Source organism: Pseudophryne corroboree, chromosome 10 (genome assembly GCF_028390025.1).
Source record: "Pseudophryne corroboree isolate aPseCor3 chromosome 10, aPseCor3.hap2, whole genome shotgun sequence".
Taxonomy (NCBI): domain Eukaryota; kingdom Metazoa; phylum Chordata; class Amphibia; order Anura; family Myobatrachidae; genus Pseudophryne; species Pseudophryne corroboree.
The window spans coordinates 75,824,066-75,844,797 of NC_086453.1; the positions used below are offsets into that span (position 1 = coordinate 75,824,066).

At 48.8% G+C, this 20,732-nt stretch overlaps 1 protein-coding gene across 1 annotated transcript; it reads left to right on the forward strand.

Moving 5' to 3' along the window:
- The first annotated feature begins 7,905 nt into the window (after nucleotides 1–7,905).
- LOC134967035 (chemerin-like receptor 1) lies at nucleotides 7,906–9,600 on the forward strand. Its single transcript, XM_063944024.1, has one exon. The coding sequence runs from the start codon at nucleotides 7,924–7,926 to the stop codon at nucleotides 8,845–8,847; it is 924 nt and encodes a 307-aa protein (XP_063800094.1). The 5' UTR covers nucleotides 7,906–7,923; the 3' UTR covers nucleotides 8,848–9,600.
- Nucleotides 9,601–20,732: the final 11,132 nt, after the last annotated feature.

Consider the following 20,732-nt stretch of genomic DNA (forward strand, 5'->3'; position numbering starts at 1 on the left):
TGCAGTACTAGTGATATTATATATACATATATATATTGATTTCATATCATTATCATCCAGTCTATATTAGCAGCAGACACAGTACGTTAGTCCACGGCTGTAGCTACCTCTGTGTCGGCACTCGGCAGTCCATCCATAATTGTATACCACCTACCCGTGGTTTTTTTTTTCTTTCTTCTTGATACATACTACTATAGTAGCTTACTGTAGCAGTCTGCGGTGCTGCTGAGCTGACAGTGTCCAGCAGGTCCGTCATCAGTCATTACATAATAAATATATATACCTGTCCGGCTGCAGTACTAGTGATATTATATATATATATATTGATTTCATCTCATTATCATCCAGTCTATATTAGCAGCAGACACAGTACGGTAGTCCACGGCTGTAGCTACCTCTGTGTCGGCAGTCGCTCGTCCATCCATAAGTATACTAGTATCCATCCATCTCCATTGTTTACCTGAGGTGCCTTTTAGTTGTGCCTATTAAAATATGGAGAACAAAAATGTTGAGGTTCCAAAATTAGGGAAAGATCAAGATCCACTTCCACCTCGTGCTGAAGCTGCTGCCACTAGTCATGGCCGAGACGATGAAATGCCAGCAACGTCGTCTGCCAAGGCCGATGCCCAATGTCATAGTACAGAGCATGTAAAATCCAAAACACCAAATATCAGTAAAAAAAGGACTCCAAAATCTAAAATAAAATTGTCGGAGGAGAAGCGTAAACTTGCCAATATGCCATTTACCACACGGAGTGGCAAGGAACGGCTGAGGCCCTGGCCTATGTTCATGGCTAGTGGTTCAGCTTCACATGAGGATGGAAGCACTCAGCCTCTCGCTAGAAAACTGAAAAGACTCAAGCTGGCAAAAGCACCGCAAAGAACTGTGCGTTCTTCGAAATCCCAAATCCACAAGGAGAGTCCAATTGTGTCGGTTGCGATGCCTGACCTTCCCAACACTGGACGTGAAGAGCATGCGCCTTCCACCATTTGCACGCCCCCTGCAAGTGCTGGAAGGAGCACCCGCAGTCCAGTTCCTGATAGTCAGATTGAAGATGTCAGTGTTGAAGTACACCAGGATGAGGAGGATATGGGTGTTGCTGGCGCTGGGGAGGAAATTGACAAGGAGGATTCTGATGGTGAGGTGGTTTGTTTAAGTCAGGCACCCGGGGAGACACCTGTTGTCCGTGGGAGGAATAGGGCCGTTGACATGCCTGGTGAAAATACCAAAAAAATCAGCTCTTTGGTGTGGAAGTATTTCACCAGAAATGCGGACAACATTTGTCAAGCCATGTGTTGCCTTTGTCAAGCTGTAATAAGTAGGGGTAAGGACGTTAACCACCTCGGAACATCCTCCCTTATACGTCACCTGCAGCGCATTCATAATAAGTCAGTGACAAGTTCAAAAACTTTGGGCGACAGCGGAAGCAGTCCACTGACCAGTAAATCCCTTCCTCTTGTAACCAAGCTCACGCAAACCACCCCACCAACTCCCTCAGTGTCAATTTCCTCCTTCCCCAGGAATGCCAATAGTCCTGCAGGCCATGTCACTGGCAATTCTGACGAGTCCTCTCCTGCCTGGGATTCCTCCGATGCATCCTTGCGTGTAACGCCTACTGCTGCTGGCGCTGCTGTTGTTGCTGCTGGGAGTCGATGGTAATCCCAGAGGGGAAGTCGTAAGCCCACTTTTACTACTTCCACCAAGCAATTGACTGTCCAACAGTCCTTTGCGAGGAAGATGAAATATCACAGCAGTCATCCTGTTGCAAAGCGGATAACTGAGGCCTTGACAACTATGTTGGTGTTAGACGTGCGTCCGGTATCCGCCGTTAGTTCACAGGGAACTAGACAATTTATTGAGGCAGTGTGCCCCCGTTACCAAATACCATCTAGGTTCCACTTCTCTAGGCAGGCGATACCGAGAATGTACACGGACGTCAGAAAAAGACTCACCAGTGTCCTAAAAAATGCAGTTGTACCCAATGTCCACTTAACCACGGACATGTGGACAAGTGGAGCAGGGCAGGGTCAGGACTATATGACTGTGACAGCCCACTGGGTAGATGTATGGACTCCCGCCGCAAGAACAGCAGCGGCGGCATCAGTAGCAGCATCTCGCAAACGCCAACTCTTTCCTAGGCAGGCTACGCTTTGTATCACCGGTTTCCAGAATACGCACACAGCTGAAAACCTCTTACGGCAACTGAGGAAGATCATCGCGGAATGGCTTACCCCAATTGGACTCTCCTGTGGATTTGTGGCATCGGACAACGCCAGCAATATTGTGTGTGCATTAAATATGGGCAAATTCCAGCGCGTCCCATGTTTTGCACATACCTTGAATTTGGTGGTGCAGAATTTTTAAAAAAACGACAGGGGCGTGCAAGAGATGCTGTCGGTGGCCAGAAGAATTGCGGGACACTTTCGGCGTACAGGCACCACGTACAGAAGACTGGAGCACCACCAAAAACGCCTGAACCTGCCCTGCCATCATCTGAAGCAAGAAGTGGTAACGAGGTGGAATTCAACCCTCTATATGCTTCAGAGGTTGGAGGAGCAGCAAAAGGCCATTCAAGCCTATACAATTGAGCACGATATAGGAGGTGGAATGTACCTGTCTCAAGCGCAGTGGAGAATGATTTCAACGTTGTGCAAGGTTCTGCAACCTTTTGAACTTGCCACACGTGAAGTCAGTTCAGACACTGCCAGCCTGAGTCAGGTCATTCCCCTCATCAGGCTTTTGCAGAAGAAGCTGGAGGCATTGAAGGAGGAGCTAAAAGGGAGCGATTCCGCTAGGCATGTGGGACTTGTGGATGGAGCCCTTAATTCGCTTAACAAGGATTCACGGGTGGTCAATCTGTTGAAATCAGAGCACTACATTTTGGCCACCGTGCTCGATCCTAGATTTAAAACCTACCTTGGATCTCTCTTTCCGGCAGACACAAGTCTGCTGGGGTTCAAAGACCTGCTGGTGACAAAATTGTCAAGTCAAGCGGAACGCGACCTGTCAACATCTCCTCCTTCACATTCTCCCGCAACTGGGGGTGCGAGGAAAAGGATCAGAATTCCGAGCCCACCCGCTGGCGGTGATGCAGGGCAGTCTGGAGCGACTGCTGATGCTGACATCTGGTCCGGACTGAAGGACCTGACAACGATTACGGACATGTCGTCTACTGTCACTGCATATGATTCTCTCACCATTGAAAGAATGGTGGAGGATTATATGAGTGACCGCATCCAAGTAGGCACGTCAGACAGTCCGTACTTATACTGGCAGGAAAAAGAGGCAATTTGGAGGCCCTTGCACAAACTGGCTTTATTCTACCTAAGTTGCCCTCCCACAAGTGTGTACTCCGAAAGAGTGTTTAGTGCCGCCGCTCACCTTGTCAGCAATCTGCGTACGAGGTTACTTCCAGAAAATGTGGAGAAGATGATGTTCGTTAAAATGATTTATAATCAATTCCTCCGTGGAGACATTGACCAGCAGCAATTGCCTCCACAAAGTACACAGGGAGCTGAGATGGTGGATTCCAGTGGGGACGAATTGATAATCTGTGAGGAGCGGGATGTACACGGTGATATATCGGAGGATGATGATGAGGTGGACATCTTGCCTCTGTAGAGCCTGTTTGTGCAAGGAGAGATTAATTGCTTCTTTTTCGGTGGGGGTCCAAACCAACCCGTCATTTCAGTCACAGTCGTGTGGCAGACCCTGTCACTGAAATGATGGGTTGGTTAAAGTGTGCATGTCCTGTTTATACAACATAAGGGTGGGTGGGAGGGCCCAAGGACAATTCCATCTTGCACCTCTTTTTTCTTTCATTTTTCTTTGCGTCATGTGCTGTTTGGGGGGTGTTTTTTGGAAGGGCCATCCTGCGTGACACTGCAGTGCCACTCCTAGATGGGCCAGGTGTTTGTGTCGGCCACTAGGGTCGCTTAGCTTACTCACACAGCTACCTCATTGCGCCTCTTTTTTTCTTTGCGTCATGTGCTGTTTGGGGAGTGATTTTTGGAAGGGCCATCCTGCGTGACACTGCAGTGCCACTCCTAGATGGGCCAGGTGTTTGTGTCGGCCACTTGGGTCGCTTAGCTTAGCCATCCAGCGACCTCGGTGCAAATTTTAGGACTAAAAATAATATTGTGAGGTGTGAGGTGTTCAGAATAGACTGAAAATGAGTGGAAATTATGGTTATTGAGGTTAATAATACTTTGGGATCAAAATGACCCCCAAATTCTATGATTTAAGCTGTTTTTTAGGGTTTTTTGAAAAAAACACCCGAACCCAAAACACACCCGAATCCGACAAAAAAAAATCGGTGAGGTTTTGCCAAAACGCGTTCGAACCCAAAACACGGCCGCGGAACCGAACCCAAAACCAAAACACAAAACCCGAAAAATTTCCGGTGCTCATCACTACTAATCATATTAAAGAGGTAGGAGCAAATGCCTACCTCCACTACGCTAGTGCACATTATCCACCATGGAAAAAAAGTATACCTCGGAGCCAATTAATTCGTCTCAGAAGAAATTGTTCCGATTTACAGTCTTTTGAACCACAAGCTAAACACATGGTGGACTCTTTTGAACATCGTGGGTACCCCACACCCCTACTCTATAAAACATTAGAAGAAGTGAGAGAGATAGATAGAGATCTATTATTATCTAAAAAAAAGAAACCGAATAATAACTCAGAAATAGACAAAGAGCACCATTTAGCTTTCATTACCACCCATAATGACCACTGTCCTAAGATAAAATCTATAATTAAGAAAAACTATAATATATTAAAACAAGACAACTTATTGAGAGATGTTCTTCCAATTAAGCCCACATTTGTCTTTAGGAAGGGACGATCCCTAAAAAACTCCTTAGCTCCGAGCCATTTAAGGCCTGAGAAAGAAATTGCATGTATTAAAGATCCTTGGCTTTCTACAACAATGGGCTTTTATAGATGAAGCAGTGGAATTGAATACGATCATTTAACATAGGAACGGTATAATATGGTTCCAATTTCGCCATTACAGAAATATGAATTTTTATTTTTCTTACAAATATTAAACTTACTATATTATTTTTTCTGTATCAAAACTCCTTCTCTCATAGATCGAGTAGTCTCAGCTCTATAATATGTGTTTATAGGCCGGTTAGCCATAGGAATATTTTATTGTCACTGCTGGATTAATCTAGATTTCAATGTAGTAATTTTCCTTTGGCACTAAAAGTCATAGTATATCCACTTAAATCAATTTATTATCCCTTACACTCTCTTTATGTGGAAGAAATATAGACTATCGATATTTCCATATGTGGTATAAATATCTACCATTTATGATTAGGTTTTGAGGAAAAAAAATTATGGTATATAAGCTGCCATTGTACCACATGAAACTCCCTCTTGTGTGAAACATATGGAACCTTAGTGTTTTTAGTTCTATATGGTTGCCATGGATATTAGACTGACAAAATATGCATATACTATGGCATATTTTATCCTAACTCTCGGCTGTTAGGGATGTGTTATTAGGGGTTTCCACGGGGACCGGCCCGGTACACACAACACACAGAATATGCCGCTCGGTCTAGGAGGAGGCGGCCAATAGGGCCGCGTCGCCATGGTGACGGCCGAGGTAGGCGCGGCGAACAGGGCCACGTCGTCATGGCAACGGCCGACGAGAGCGTGGCGAATAGGTCCGCGTCGCCAGGGAGACGGACGAGGGCGGAAGGACCTCCTCCGCCCGTCACAGCAGAGTGGACATCCGCCTTCTCCGAGCCGCGTTACTATGGCAACGGCCCGGAGAAGACCATTGGTTCCCACACACGATACGTCACATCCGGTAGCCGTTACCATACCAACGGCCCGGACATATGTGAATATGTATATAACGCTTCCAAAGGGCAGAATGGGAGAGGGGGAGGCCGGCCACTGATCACCGATATTCCCAAATTGATGATTAGAAATTATATGTATATAAAAGAAAAGGAGAAAGGGTTTTTGTTTCCCACACATGTATATTTCTGAGACTACACCTCAACCATCACATGATCAGTAGTCACATGACAGTACTGATCACATGACTCCCTCTCAACCTATGAAATGATCCTGAGTAAGGTCTCCATGACTACGCAGTAATACCAAAATTCCCTATTGAATCAATATATCCCATATTTAAATAAAAAACAAAAGTTTATCACTACCAAAGGTTTCTATGCAAGTAGGTCTGTCTCCTATACACTTTTTAGCTGTTTTTATGATTAAAAAATGGTATGTTAGTGCTAAACAGGAAATGTGCATCCAGGTGCCAATTAAGCCACCATCTTGTCTAGGGTATATAAAGCCCAAACCCAGACAGCAAAGTATACCTTTGAATATACGCATGAGGTACCCACCATATATGGGATTCTGCATCAACCCTCTAGCGGCATATGGAATTATAATTTGGACTCTCTACAATACCATCTAAAAGGGACTCTTTACAGTGGAATCTAACTGGACATACCATCTATGGGCAAAATGTGGAACGGATCCTGAGAATACAAAACATCAGTCCTGAATCACCTCCAGGGGTAAACTCTATCCATCCTATATAATTGGCTAAATCATTTCCTGCTTATAATTGGCTCATTTTGCACAAAAAAACTGCTTTTCTTAAAGAGTTATTATTGTTTTTTAATAAATTGTTTTTAAAAATTATATACACATAGTGAATGGTACTGTTCTTTCCTCTAACAACGCAGCCTCCTTCTCTTTCTTTTGCTACCATATAGGGAGTGACTCCCCTAAAAAACTGGCTGCTGCTTAGCCAAGCACCTCGCCTCACAGCGCCCGAATAGCCCAGGGTACCTTTTTTTCCTATTTCTACATTAAACAGAGGAGACTGTGACTGTCGCTCCCTGTGAGGGATAGAATCAGGCCAGCTATGCAGAGCCACTCAGGCAGGTAGTCCTCTGGTCCCGCTGGCATACAGCCGGCCCAGGGGTGTTCTAAATATGCTGCGGTCCTCAGCAGCGGCAACCAGCGCAGAGTACACCCATAGGAGTGGGAGGCAGGGATTGGGGAGGCAGGAGCGTGATCCCGAATACTAGCAGCGTGACCCAAGCAGCCCCTGGCTCCGTTGCACACGGGCACTGCAGGGGGGAGATCCAACTCACCACGGCTTGTAGCTGGTGTTGCTGGCTCGGGGCTCGCACAGGAGAGCGGCAGGCAGGCTTCGGTGTTGTCCCCTCCAGATGCGTGTCCAGTGCGGCACACGCTGAGGAGACGCGATGCAGGGCCCGAACCGGAAGTCACGGCGCCATCTTGGGAGGGGGAGAGCTGGGATAAAAGGCGCCCAGCAGCCCAACAAACACGCCTCGTCCAGCGGCACACAGCAGCTCCCAGGCGGCACAACACCTTCCTCCACCAGGTACAGCAAAAACGGGCTCGGGGGGACTCCTCAGGATGGATGAATCGGATATTGAAGGTGGAGAGCGCCCGCACCGAGCTGCTACTCCATGTCCCGCTAGGCCACGCCCCATCTATAAAACAGTTTTGATAAATGTCCTAGATATCCTGAAGAGGAACTTATGCTAAATGCTAAAAAAATAAAAAATAAAAATTCTATATATTTTGTTACAACAGGATAACACGCAGGTAATATATTCAGCAAACGTAATTAAAATTATAACTTACAGTAACAGTTGTTTTACACTTTGTATTGCAATTAATCTGAAAATTACAACTTAAATTATCTCTGAACAATAGTCTCCTGTCTTTCCTCTTTAAAGGATGGAGAGCATTACTACTGCATATCTGATCCCTAATATCACTAAGAGAGTGGAGGACGTCACCACATATGTATCTGATGACAACTATGAAAGTTTCACACAAGAAATCAACGGCAGCAACTCAGAGGACAATGTGGGACACATCCTTCATGTTTTCTCTATGGTGATCTACTCTGTGGCTTTTCTACTGGGGACAACAGGAAATGGCCTGGTCATCTGGTTCAGTGTCTTCCGGATGAAAAAGACAGTCAACGTCGTGTGGTTCCTAAATCTAGCGATAGCTGATTTTATCTTCACATTTTTTCTACCACTGAGCATCACCTACATTGCCCTTGATTTTCATTGGCCATTTGGAAAATTTATGTGCAAGTTAAATAGTACACTTGCATTTCTCAATCTGTTTGCCAGCGTCTTCTTGCTCACTATTATCAGCATTGATCGCTGTATTTCTGCCATTCTTCCTGTTTGGTGTCAGAACCATAGAACCCCAAGACTGGCTTCCATTGTTGTCCTGTGTGTTTGGATCTTGGCTTTTATTTTCAGTTTACCCTACTTTATATTTAGAGATATCTATGATGACAATGGGAGAGTGTTCTGCTATAACAACTTTGCAGATGATCCTGATGTGTCTATATCAAGACATGTGGACACTGTGATAATGAGATTCATCATAGGCTTTGCTATTCCTTTCTCCATCATAATATCATGTTACACAGTAATTGCATTGCGTATACAAAGAAATCACATGACCACATCTACCAAGCCATTCAAAATTATTGTAGCTCTCATTGTTTCATTCTTTGTCTGCTGGTTTCCTTATCATGTATTCTCCTTCCTTGACGTGTCTGCAAGCTACGGGGCAGATATTCATGATGTGATACAAGTTGGAATTCCACTTACCTCCAGCCTGGCATTTATTAACAGCTGCGTTAATCCTTTTCTCTATGTCTTCATTGGGCGGGAGTTTAAGGGAAAATTCCGGTCCTCTATCCAGTCTATATTTGAGAGAGCTTTCACTGAGGACACTGTGCAGGCAGATTTACAGTCTAAGACCAAGTCTACCTCTGACTCTCAGATTCTTTGAAATTAAACTAGAAAATATGTAGACTATTACCCACACACCATTATTCAATTAATTTCCATACAAACATTTTTAAAGAGAGCTACATCCACTTCTAAATATTTCACCCAGTGTCATGTCCTTTGTGTAAAATAGTTAGAATAGACTATTTAAATAATACAATAGCACAAAATGCAGTTAAAATCATAGCCATGCAAATAGATTAGGAACAGTGCTGGGATCAACGTACAGTAGATAAATTCATTGTAGTTTTTTTAGCTTGAAATCCAAGCAAAATGTATGATAAAGTTGTTCAAAAGACCAGTTATATCACAGAGAAGAGAACATATGGGGTTTCATTCAAATGATGGTGATAACCTTAACCCACACCTCCCACAGCCTAATCCTTACCATCCCCTCCTACAATCTAACCCTAATCAACATCCCCCCCTCCCCCGCAGACTAACCCTAAGCTCCCCCACCTCCACTGCCTAACCCTAAACCCCCCTATTGGCTAACCTTAACCCCAGCCCTACTACTTACCTTACAGATGTGTCAGGATTTGGGCCATCAGGATCCCGTTGTTGGTCTCCCGATTGCCAGAATCCAGACTGCCGGAATTTTGACTCCATACCATAAAGAACACAAGAGTAATATCTAAATATGAAATTGTTCTAACTGTAGGGTCTGTTTATGAAATACATACAGTAGTTTAAAGTTTAACTGTTGCAGGTAATTATACGATGTATAAATGCTGTAATGCCACTGGTGTATTAATCATGAGACTATTATAATAAACATAGAATTAATGACTTGTTGACAATACAGTCTAGATACATTTCAAAATGTTTGTATGTAAGCTATTTATGAAATATTTGTAAAAATGTTGACAGCACGTAATGGAATATTTAGGGGAAGTGAGATATCAAATTTATACTGTATCTAGCCTATCTGATGATTTTGGACTATACATTTACACATCAGTGTACTGAATATATATGTGTTATGTAGCAAGCCATACAGTATTACCAGCTCATTGCATGCACAATAAGGAAAGCATTCAGCAGGCATTGGAAAATTCATTGCCATTTGTTCTCCACTCTTTTTAATATAGTAAAAAATAATATTTAACTTTACAATGTATTTGATTAAATATTGCTTTATCTATATAACCATTGTAGAAAGGTCTGTTCTCCAGTCTTTAATATAGTTAAAAATATAAAATAAAATGTATCTTAATTTATATTATGAATCATTGCTTTGCCTATATAATGATTGTGTAAGATCTGTTCAGTTTCCAGAAAGCACACACAATGGGAACCAGGTCTCATGCCCCAATGGCTCCCACTGCTATGGAGATGGGACAGACCTAGCCCAAGAGGAAGACCTGGGTAGGAGCAGAGAATGGGATAATTATGGGGATAACTGGATTGGGTTGGCAGGGCAGAGCCAGAGGCCGACTGAGGTGACCAGGCATATCCTAGGTTGCTTTACTAGTTTTAATAACACTGTTTGAACAGATTCCAGTACTTGATTATTGACAATTAGTAATTAATTAGATTTCTTTATACACATTTGTAGACCTGGCTAGAATATAAGGCTATTAAATACAGATGTAGCCATGCTTATCGTTGCTGCTGCTGCGCCATACAAGAGTCCTAGTCATGCCATTGAAATAGCGCAGGTAGGCAAAGTTGGGCATAAGAAGGCACAAGAGGATCCACAGCATGCAATACCCAGTTTCACCACTGGGTGGCAATTGTTCCACTAATGAAAAATACAGTACAGTGCTAAATAGCAGTGGATGGATATGGCACTACAGAATACTGAGCAATGTAGCAAGCCCTGACAAGTGGGCCAATGCACATTAAATATAGTACTGTTTTAATACATTAAAACTGTGGGGCATCTTTTTTTGCCATAAGTACATCATATATGCATCACTATGTGAATAGGATGCACAAGCAGCTTCTGCTGATTAAAATGATATGTGACATGCCTATATTGATGTGTGACATGCCTATATTGAGTGTACGTTTCCGGCTGTATCTGCATACAAAATGCTACGATGTGTATAAGATGCATTTATGGCAAGAAAAGACGCACAACGTTAGCAGAGCTGCCCGGCAACTGACAGCTCACTCACTCCAGGCATCTCTCAATCTCTATGTGCATACACAATGCTAATATGCCTTATAAATGAACATTCCTTCTGTGTTCCCTTCCCCCAACCAAAGCCAGCATGAGCCATTCATTAACATACAGTAGTGTACCGGCCGTGTTATGTTTGTCATTTACTAAGCAGTGCACCCAGTCCGTGAAATACAAGTCTCAAAGAGCGAGGGATTAGTGGTGGTGGCGGCTGCCTATTAAAGCAATGGGGAGGCCCAGGAAGAAGTACAGTAAACTCAGTCTAAAGGTGTGTACACACGGTGAGATTTTTTCTTCCGATTCTGACTATATAGTCAAAATCAGAAGAAAAGTTAGTGCAGATCGCAAGGTGAAAGTCACCTTGCGATCCCGATTCGATCCCGATGCGCGTCCCCGCCAGGTCGGCATTGCAAGAAAAGATAGACCGTGCTGGCAAGTCAATCCTTGCTAGATCGGTGTACTATCTAGTTCATATCGCAAGTGTTTCTAGTACCTTGCGATATGAGCTTGCGATGCCGATCTGCGTCATCCAGCCACTCCCCGCCGGGTCCATTTTCTTTACTGCGCGGAGGAAGAAGCAGCAGCAGCGGCAGCACGTGGAGGAGAAAACCATCCTTGGAAACGTAAGTATATCAGCAGCGGGGTTGGGGGGCAGCACTGGGGGGCACCGTATCTGCACTGGGGGGCACCGTAGGGGGACATATCTGGCACCGTGGGGGGACATATCTGGCACCGTAGGGGGACATATCTGGCACTGTGGGGGGACATATCTGGCACCATAGGGGGACATATCCCCCCCCCCCAGTGCCAGTATACATTGCCCCATGGTGCCAGATATCTGGCACTGTGGGGAAATGTATACTGGCACTGGGGGGGGGGTGGGCATATCTGGCACTGTGGGGCATTGTAACCTGGCACTGGGGTGGGCATATCTGGCACTGTGGGGCAATGTATCTGGCACTAGGGGGGCAATGTATCTGGGACTGTGGGGCAAAGTATCTGGCACTAGGGGGGCAATGTATCTGGCACTAGGGGGGCACCGTATCTGGCACTGTGGGGCAATTTTTCTGGCACTGTGGGGCACCGTATCTGCACTGGGGGGCACCGAAGGGGGACATATCTGGCACCGTGGGGGGACATATCTGGCACCGTAGGGGGACATATCTGGCACCATAGGGGGACATATCTGGCACCGTAGGAGGACATATCTGGCACCGTGGGGGGACATATCTGGCACCGTGGGGGGACATATCTGGCACCATAGGGGGACATATCTGGCACCGTGGGGCAATGTATACTGGCACTGGGGGGGCGGGGATATCTGGCACTGTGGGGCAATGTATACTGGCACTGAGGGGGGGACATATCTGGCACCGTGGGGCAATGTATACTGGCACTGGGGGGGGGGGGATATCTGGCACTGTGGGGCAATGTTTACTGGCACTGGGGGGGGCATATCTGGCACTGTGGGGCATTGTAACCTGGCACTGGGGTGGGTATATCTGGCACTGTGGGGAAATGTATGCTGGCACTGGGGGGGCATATCTGGTACTGTGGGGCAATGTATACTGGCACTGGGGGGGCATATCTGGCACTGTGGGGCAATGTATACTGGCACTGGGGGGGCATATCTGGCACTGTGGGGCAATGTATACTGGCACTGGGGGGGCATATCCGGCACTGTGGGGCAATGTATACTGGCACTGGGGGGGGGCATATCTGGCACTGTGGGGCAATGTATGCTGGCACTGGGGGGGGGGGCATATCTGGCACTGTGGGGCAATGTATCTGGCACTGGGGGGCTCTCCCACATGCGGCTCTCCCCCCTCCTCCGCCGGCTCCGTCCTACCACTGACAGGAGCAGCGGCATGGCCCTGCAGTGTATGCGGCTCTCCCCAGCAGCAGCAGGTTAGAGTCTCTCTCTCTCTCTCTCTCTCCTGTGGATGTGTTAAGTATAATTTTTATTTTTACAGGTACCACTACCCTATTGGATTCTACTGGACAAGTGGACGTGATCGGCGTGGGATGTAGGTAAGTAATCTCTCTCTCATTTTTACAGGTACCCTATTGGATTCTACTGGACAAGTGGACGTGACCGGCGTGGGATGTAGGTAAGTATGTGTGAGTGTGCAAGTGTGTTTTAATAAATTTTTACTGTCACGGTGTGCGAGTTGTGTTTTTATTTGGGTATTTTTGTTGTTGTAGAACTACAGGTACCAGCGACCCCGTTATTTCCCTGCATGCTGGTACTTGAGGTTCTCCAAGTACCAGCAAGCGGGGGAGGCTTGCTGGGCCTTGTAGTTCCACAACAAAAGACAATATTCTTTTCTTTACACACATGACTATCAGCCTCCCATCCACCGCCCACGGATGGGGGGACAGCCTCGGGCTTCACCCCTGGTCCTTGGGTGCCTGGAGGGGGGGGGGTGACCCCTTGATTTAAGGGGTCCCCACTCCTCCAGGGAACCCCGGCCAGGGGTGACTTGTTGGAGGGGTAATGCCACGGCCGCAGGGACCTCCATAAATGTGTCCCCCAGCTGTGGCATTATGTCCCTGGCTAGTGGAGCCCGGTGTTGGTTTTAAAAATACGGGGGACCCCTACATCTTTTGTCCCCCGTATTTTTGGAACCAGGACCGGACTAAGAGCCCGGTGCTGGTTGTCTAAATACGGGGAACCTCTGTCCAATTTTTTCCCAGTATTTAAACAACCAGGACTGGCTCAAAGAGCCCGAGGCTGGTTATACTTAGGAGGGGGGACCCCACACTTTTTTTTTTTTTTACTTTTGAACCCATTCAGACCCTTCTCCATTAAGTTAATGGAAGCCCTGGACAACAAAATTGCATTCATGTCCTCCTCCCACTCCCTTCCCAAACAGTAATTATTATTTTTTCTATAAAAATGTACAATATATCACAAGTATGATGAGCAGGCAGGCAGCGAGCATTGGCGGCATTGGCCTGGAGATGCAAATTAGTGGCGGAGGGCTGGGTCAGTTGATGGTGGGCGAGTTTGTAAGCCATTGGTGGTGGCAGCGCGCATCGGCTCATAGGCAGTAGTGGGCATTGGCTCGGCGGCGGTAGGGGTCATCGGCAGGATTCGGCGAACATTATGGCTGTAGTGCCTCACCAGCCACTGACCTCACCGCACGCCACTGGTAAAAAGTGGACTCTTGCCTGCCGTGATGTATAAAATGGGGATACGTGCCTGCCATAATGTGTAAAAAGGGGGACACTTGCCTGCCGTAATGTATAAAATGGGGACTCTGTCTGCCGTGATGTATAAAATGGGGACAATTGCCTGCAGTAATGTATAAAATGGGGATTCTGCCCTGATGTATAAAATGGGGATACGTGCCTGCCATAATGTGTAAAAAGGGGGACACTTGCCTGCCGTAATGTATAAAATGGGGACTCTGTCTGCCGTGATGTATAAAATGGGGACAATTGCCTGCAGTAATGTATAAAATGGGGATTCTGCCCTGATGTATAAAATGGGGACACGTGCCTGCCATAATGTGTAAAAAGGGGGACACTTGCCTGCAGTAATGTATAAAATGGGGACTCTTGCCTGCCATAATGTGTAAAATGCGGACTCTTGCCTGCCATAATGTGGGGATTTAATGTATCAAGGGCATTGCGGAGTGTGGCATAATATGGTACAGGGGGCATTACTGTGTGGGGCTTAAGATGGTAGAATTTTTATTTCCTTATGGTGGGCGTGATCTGTTGGTACACGGTCAAATACTGAGGTATGAGGTAGTCTTTTCAGACGAGGCACACCCATTAAAATGAGGCCAGGCCCATTTAAATAATGAGGGCACGCCCCCTTGCCGGGGGGATGCTGGCGACACATTAAGGGATGCATTTTTGGGGTGCTGCATTTTTTAATGTGATATATATATATATATATATATCTCTAGATATATATATATATATATATATATATAGCAATGGAAATAAGTGCGGCACTGGGAGTCTTTGCAATGAAGGTGAATAAACCGTGTCTTTATTTCATCAACGTTTCGGGGACGCAGCCCCCTTGTCATCCTGACGAAGGGGCTGCGTCCCCGAAACGTTGATGAAATAAAGACACGGTTTATTCACCTTCATTGCAAAGACTCCCAGTGCCGCACTTATTTCCATTGCTGTCTATGGGATCCAGGTCCTAGGAGGTGAGGGCACGGGAGCACATCATTGTTACGCTGGGGAGCGTGAGGAGTGCCGGGTCTTCTGCATGATATATATATATAGATATATATATATAGATATATATATATCCTCTGTTCAGGCGGCACTCACGGCGAAGAAACAAGACAAGAGCCAAAGATGCTGTCAGCATCTTTGGCTCTTGTCCTGTTTCTTCACCGTGAGTGCTGCCTTTACAGAGGATGAATATTTGGGGGAGGAATGTTCCTTTCTTCAATGGGAGGGCACCGGCCTGTTTAATGTAATTTACTTGAAGGTATTGGAGTGCTGCCTGACTGGTCGTTGTGTGTATATATATATATATATATATATATATATATATATATATCTCCTATATATTTGCCTTAATCTGTGACTCTGTGCTCGTAACGCTGGGCGGAGTCACAGAGCTGGGCGGAGTCAACTGCATCTGCTGCAGGGAGCTACCCCATACCCAGTGCCAGCAGCAGTCAGGTGCAAGACCCTACCTTACAGTATAGGAGGTGAGGATGGCCACTAGCTGCCGGTTGCTGTGCCTGTCCTCCCCCCCGGCTGCTGTGCCTGTCCTCCCCCCCCAATCACCTGTGACAGCGGCCTGTGCTGTGCAGCGCGGGTCCCGGAAAGGGGGCGGAGCTACGGCGTCACGAGGGGGCGGAGCTACACGGAATAGAGGGGCGGAGCTAGACGGGACCAGACAGCTGAACAGTGGTGGAATCAGCATTGCAGTGACGGCCAGCCAGACTTGGTAAGTGGAGGGTGAGAGAGAAATGTGTGTGCGTGTGTGTATATAGTGGGTGTGTGTGTGTGTGTGTGTGTGTGTGTATAGTGTGTGTGTGTGTATATAGTGGGGGTGTGTATATAGTGGGGGTGTGTGTGTGTGCGTATATATATGGTGGGGTGTGTGTGTTTGTATATATGTGTGAATTGTGTGTGTGTGAGGTATGTCTGTGTGTGCGCACTTTATGGACGCCACTGCTGGGGGGGCCATTACATGCAAGGACGCTACTAATATAGGGGGGGGCATTACGTATAAGGACGCTACTACTATAGGGGGGGCATTACGTATAAGGACGCTACTACTATAGGGGGGGCATTACGTATAAGGACGCTACTACTATAGGGGGGGCATTACGTATAAGGACGCTACTACTATAGGGGGGCATTACGTATAAGGACGCTACTACTATAGGGGGGGCATTATGTATAAGGACGCTACTACTACTGGGGGGCATTACGTATAAGGACGCTACTACTATAGGGGGGGAATTACGTATAAGGACGCTACTACTATAGGGGGGGCATTACGTATAAGGACGCTACTACTATAGGGGGGGCATTACGTATAAGGACGCTACTACTATAGGGGGGCATTACGTATAAGGACGCTACTACTATAGGGGGGGCATTACGTATAAGGACGCTACTACTATAGGGGGGGCATTACGTATAAGGACGCTACTACTATAGGGGGGGCATTACGTATAAGGACGCTACTACTATGGGGGGCATTACGTATAATGACGCTACTACTATAGGGGGGGCATTACGTATAAGGACGCTACTACTATGGGGGGGCATTACGTATAAGGACGCTACTACTATAGGGGGGCATTACGTATAAGGAGGCTACTAATACTGGGGGGCATTACATATAAGGACGCTACTACTGGGGGGGCATTATGTATAAGGACTCTATTACTTCTGGGGGGCATTATGTATAAGGACGGTGCTACTACTACTGGGAGGGCATTACATGTAAGGATGCTACTACTACTGGGGGGGCATTATGTATAAGGATGCTACTACTGGGAGGGCATTACATGTAAGGATGCTACTACTACTGGGGGGGCATTATGTATAAGGACGGTACTACTACTGGGGGCACATTATGTATAAGGATGCTACTACTACAGGGGTGGCATTACGTATTAGGACGCTACTATTACTGTTGGGGGGCATTACATATAACTGCTACTACTACTGGGGGGCATTACGTATAAGGACGCTACTACTACGGGTGGGGCATTACGTATAAGGATGCTACTATTACTGTTGTGGGGTATTACATATAACTGCTACTACTACTGGGGGGGCATTATGTATAAGGACACTACTACTATTGGGGGGGCATTATGTATAAGGACGCTACTACTACTGGGGGGGCATTATGTATAAGGATGCTACTACTACTGGGGGGGCATTATGTATAAGGATGCTACTACTACTGGGGGGGCATTATGTATAAGGACGCTACTATTACTGTTGGGGAGCATTACATATAACTGCTACTACTACTGGGGGGGCATTATGTATAAGGACACAACTACTATTGGGGGGGCATTACGTATATGGACGCTACTACTACGGGTGGGGCATTACGTATAAGGACGCTACTACTACGGGTGGGGCATTACGTATAAGATGAATAAGATTGTGCTACATTGTGGCGTAATTTTAAATGGGGGTACTATTGTGTGGCCATGCCCCTTAGTTGTGAGACCACACCACTTTTCCCGATGCACAACAAAGGAATATGGGAGGGCGCAAAATTCATAGTTTGCAGGGGGGCGCCGAACACCCTAGCACCGGCCCTGGCCACCAGTAGCAAAAGTACACCACGGCCACTGACACTATCTGCAGGGAGGGGAACAGCGCTGATATGGAGGGTACTTGCAGGCAGCGAGTCGCCGCCCGCAGCTCCTCTCCCACCTACACACCATACCTGCCGCCTGACACCCACACCCCAGGGAGAGGGCGCTAGCTCAGGCACCGCTAGATCAGCATCTGCAGCATACACACAAGGGCTGCCATGCTCAGCGGCAAGCGGTGCGGAGCATGTGCAGCGGGACAGCGCCAGGACGGGACACGCACTAATCAACATTGCTGCTGGGCCAGAGCTCCCTCCGTCTGCAGCCTAAGGACGCGCGCCGCACCTCTCCAGGGAAACACCATGCCTGCCCGCCCACAGGGCTCCGGACGCTTACCTATGCTCCGCAATCACAGCAGCTGACGCTGCCAGGCAGGATGGAGGAATGACGCCCGTCAGACGGGGCGGACAGTGTGCGGCGGAACGGGGCCAGGAAGGAATGCTGACCACGACCCATTGCTGCTGGGTCTGAGCTCCCTCCCTCTGCAGGCACCATCTCACAGCAGCAGCCTGGAGGTTAGTGGCAACCATGACCCGCACATCCTTACCTCACACATACCTCACACATACCTCACATATACCTCACATATACCTCACACATGAGAGCAAAGGTACACACACTGTGACATCACACCTGTAGCCCACCCCTATATCTGCTAAGTACTCCCCGTCACTATGCCCTGTCACCCTCATCCTGCTCTCTAACTGCCTGTCTGTGTACTGGCCTTCACCCCTCTCACACCATCACCAACCCTCACTAACTACCACAGAGACTATGTGCACTGATATCTGCCCCTCCACCACCTGCAGCGCCCCTGGACCCCTCCCCATCCCCCGCAAACCCCCGCACCTGCCCCTCCACCACCCGTGGCACCCCCACCCACTGCGCCTTCGGACCCCCTACCCCACCCGCAGTGTCTTCCAAACCCCTCCCCCATCTGCAGCAGCCCCTCCCCCACTCCCCCATCCGCTGCACCCCCGGACCCATCCCCTGCACCCCCACCCCTCCAGCAACAGCAACACTTTCGGACCCACTACCCCACCCGCAGCACTCACCCCACCACCAACCACTCCACCTGCGGACCCCCTACACCACCTGCTCCTCCACCACCTACAGCCCCTCCCGATCCACCGCACCCTCACCCCCCTCCCTCCCTCCCCCACCCGCAGCGCCTCCAGGCCCCCTACCTCACCCGCAACACCTGCACCCTTCTCCACCAGCAGCGCCTCCGGAACCCCTCCCCCATCCGCAACAGCCCCTCCCCCGCTTCCCCCACCCACAGCACCCCCACCCCTCCCGCATCCCCTGACCCCCTCCCCATCCGCTGAACCCCGCATTCACCCCTCCCCCATCCGCTGCACCCACTGAACCATCCCCTACACCCCCACCTCTCCAGCAACCGCAACACCTTCGGACCCACTCCCCCACCCTCAGCATCCACCCCTCCACCACCCACTGCACCTCCGGACCTCCTACACCACCCGCTCCTCCACCACCTGCAGCCCCTCCCCATCCACTGCACCCCCACCCGCAGCGCCTCCAGGCCCCCTACCTCACCCGCAACACCTGCACCCTTCCACCCTGCAGCGCCTCCGGAACCCCTCCCTCATCCGCAACAGCCCCTCACCCGCCTCTCCCCCACCCACAGCACCTCACCTCTCCCACACTCCAGGACCACCTCCACCATCCGCTGCACCCCCGCACCCACCCGCGCACACACCCCTTCACCACCTGCAGCACCTCCAGACCCCCTCCCCCATCCACCGCAAATCCACACACCTGTCCCTCCACCACCCGTGGCACCCCCACCCACAGCACCTACGGACCCCACACCTCAACACACACGGACCCTCCCTCCTCCGGACCCCTAACCCCATTCACTGCACCCCCCCCTCTCCCACCCGCAACGCCTCCACACCTCCTACCCACCCGCCACACCCTTTCCCACCCGCAGTACCTCTGGAACCCCTCCCCCATCCAGCCCAGCATCTGCCCCTCCCCCACCTGCCCCTCCCCCACACACAACGCCCCCCCGGCCCCATCCCCCGGTACCCACCCGCGGCGCCTCCAGACCCCCTATGCCACCCGCCCCTCCACCACCTACATCACCTCCGGACCCCCTCCCCCATCCGCCACACCCCGCATCTGGCTCTCCCCCGCCCGCTGCACCTTTGGATCCCCTACCCCACCCACGCAGCAGGCCCTTCCCAATCCGCATCGCCTACACCATTCGCAACAGCACCGCACCCGCCACTCCCCCACCCACGTTACCCCTGCATCCACCCCTCCCCCACCCACCGCGCCCCCTGGACACCTCCCCCATCCACTGCACACCCGCACCCACCCCTTCCCCATCTGCAGCGCCTTCGGAACCCCTCCTCCATCCGAAACAGCCCTGCAGCTGCCATCCCCCACCTGCGACACCCCTGCTCCTACCCCACCCACAGCGCCTTCATACCCCCTCCCCCATCCGCGGTCCCCACTCCCCAAACCCCTTACTGTTGCAAGGGACTACGCCCCCTTCATCATCGGACGCCCTTTCATTGTGCAATATTCAAACACTAACAAAACTAGGAATGCAGGTAATACTCCATATATTGAACCCCAGAAAGGCGTGCAGGGGTTAAGGGGGCGTAGCCCCTTCCGACGGTGTGAAGAGCGCCCGTAGGGCGCGATGAAGCACCTAGTATATATATATATATATAAAAGTATTTTTAGGCTTTTTGTATGTGACGGTTGAATTTTGTCGGCTAATTGTGTTATTTTATTTTCAACCAGCAATGTCATCTGAGGAGTACCGCCAATTCTGGTCAGGATTCATTGATCTGTACCATCAGAACGAGTGCCTGTGGCGTGTCAGAAGCCCGGACTATGCCAACAGATCAAGTGGAATCGGGCATATCAGCAGCTTATTGAGTACAGTAG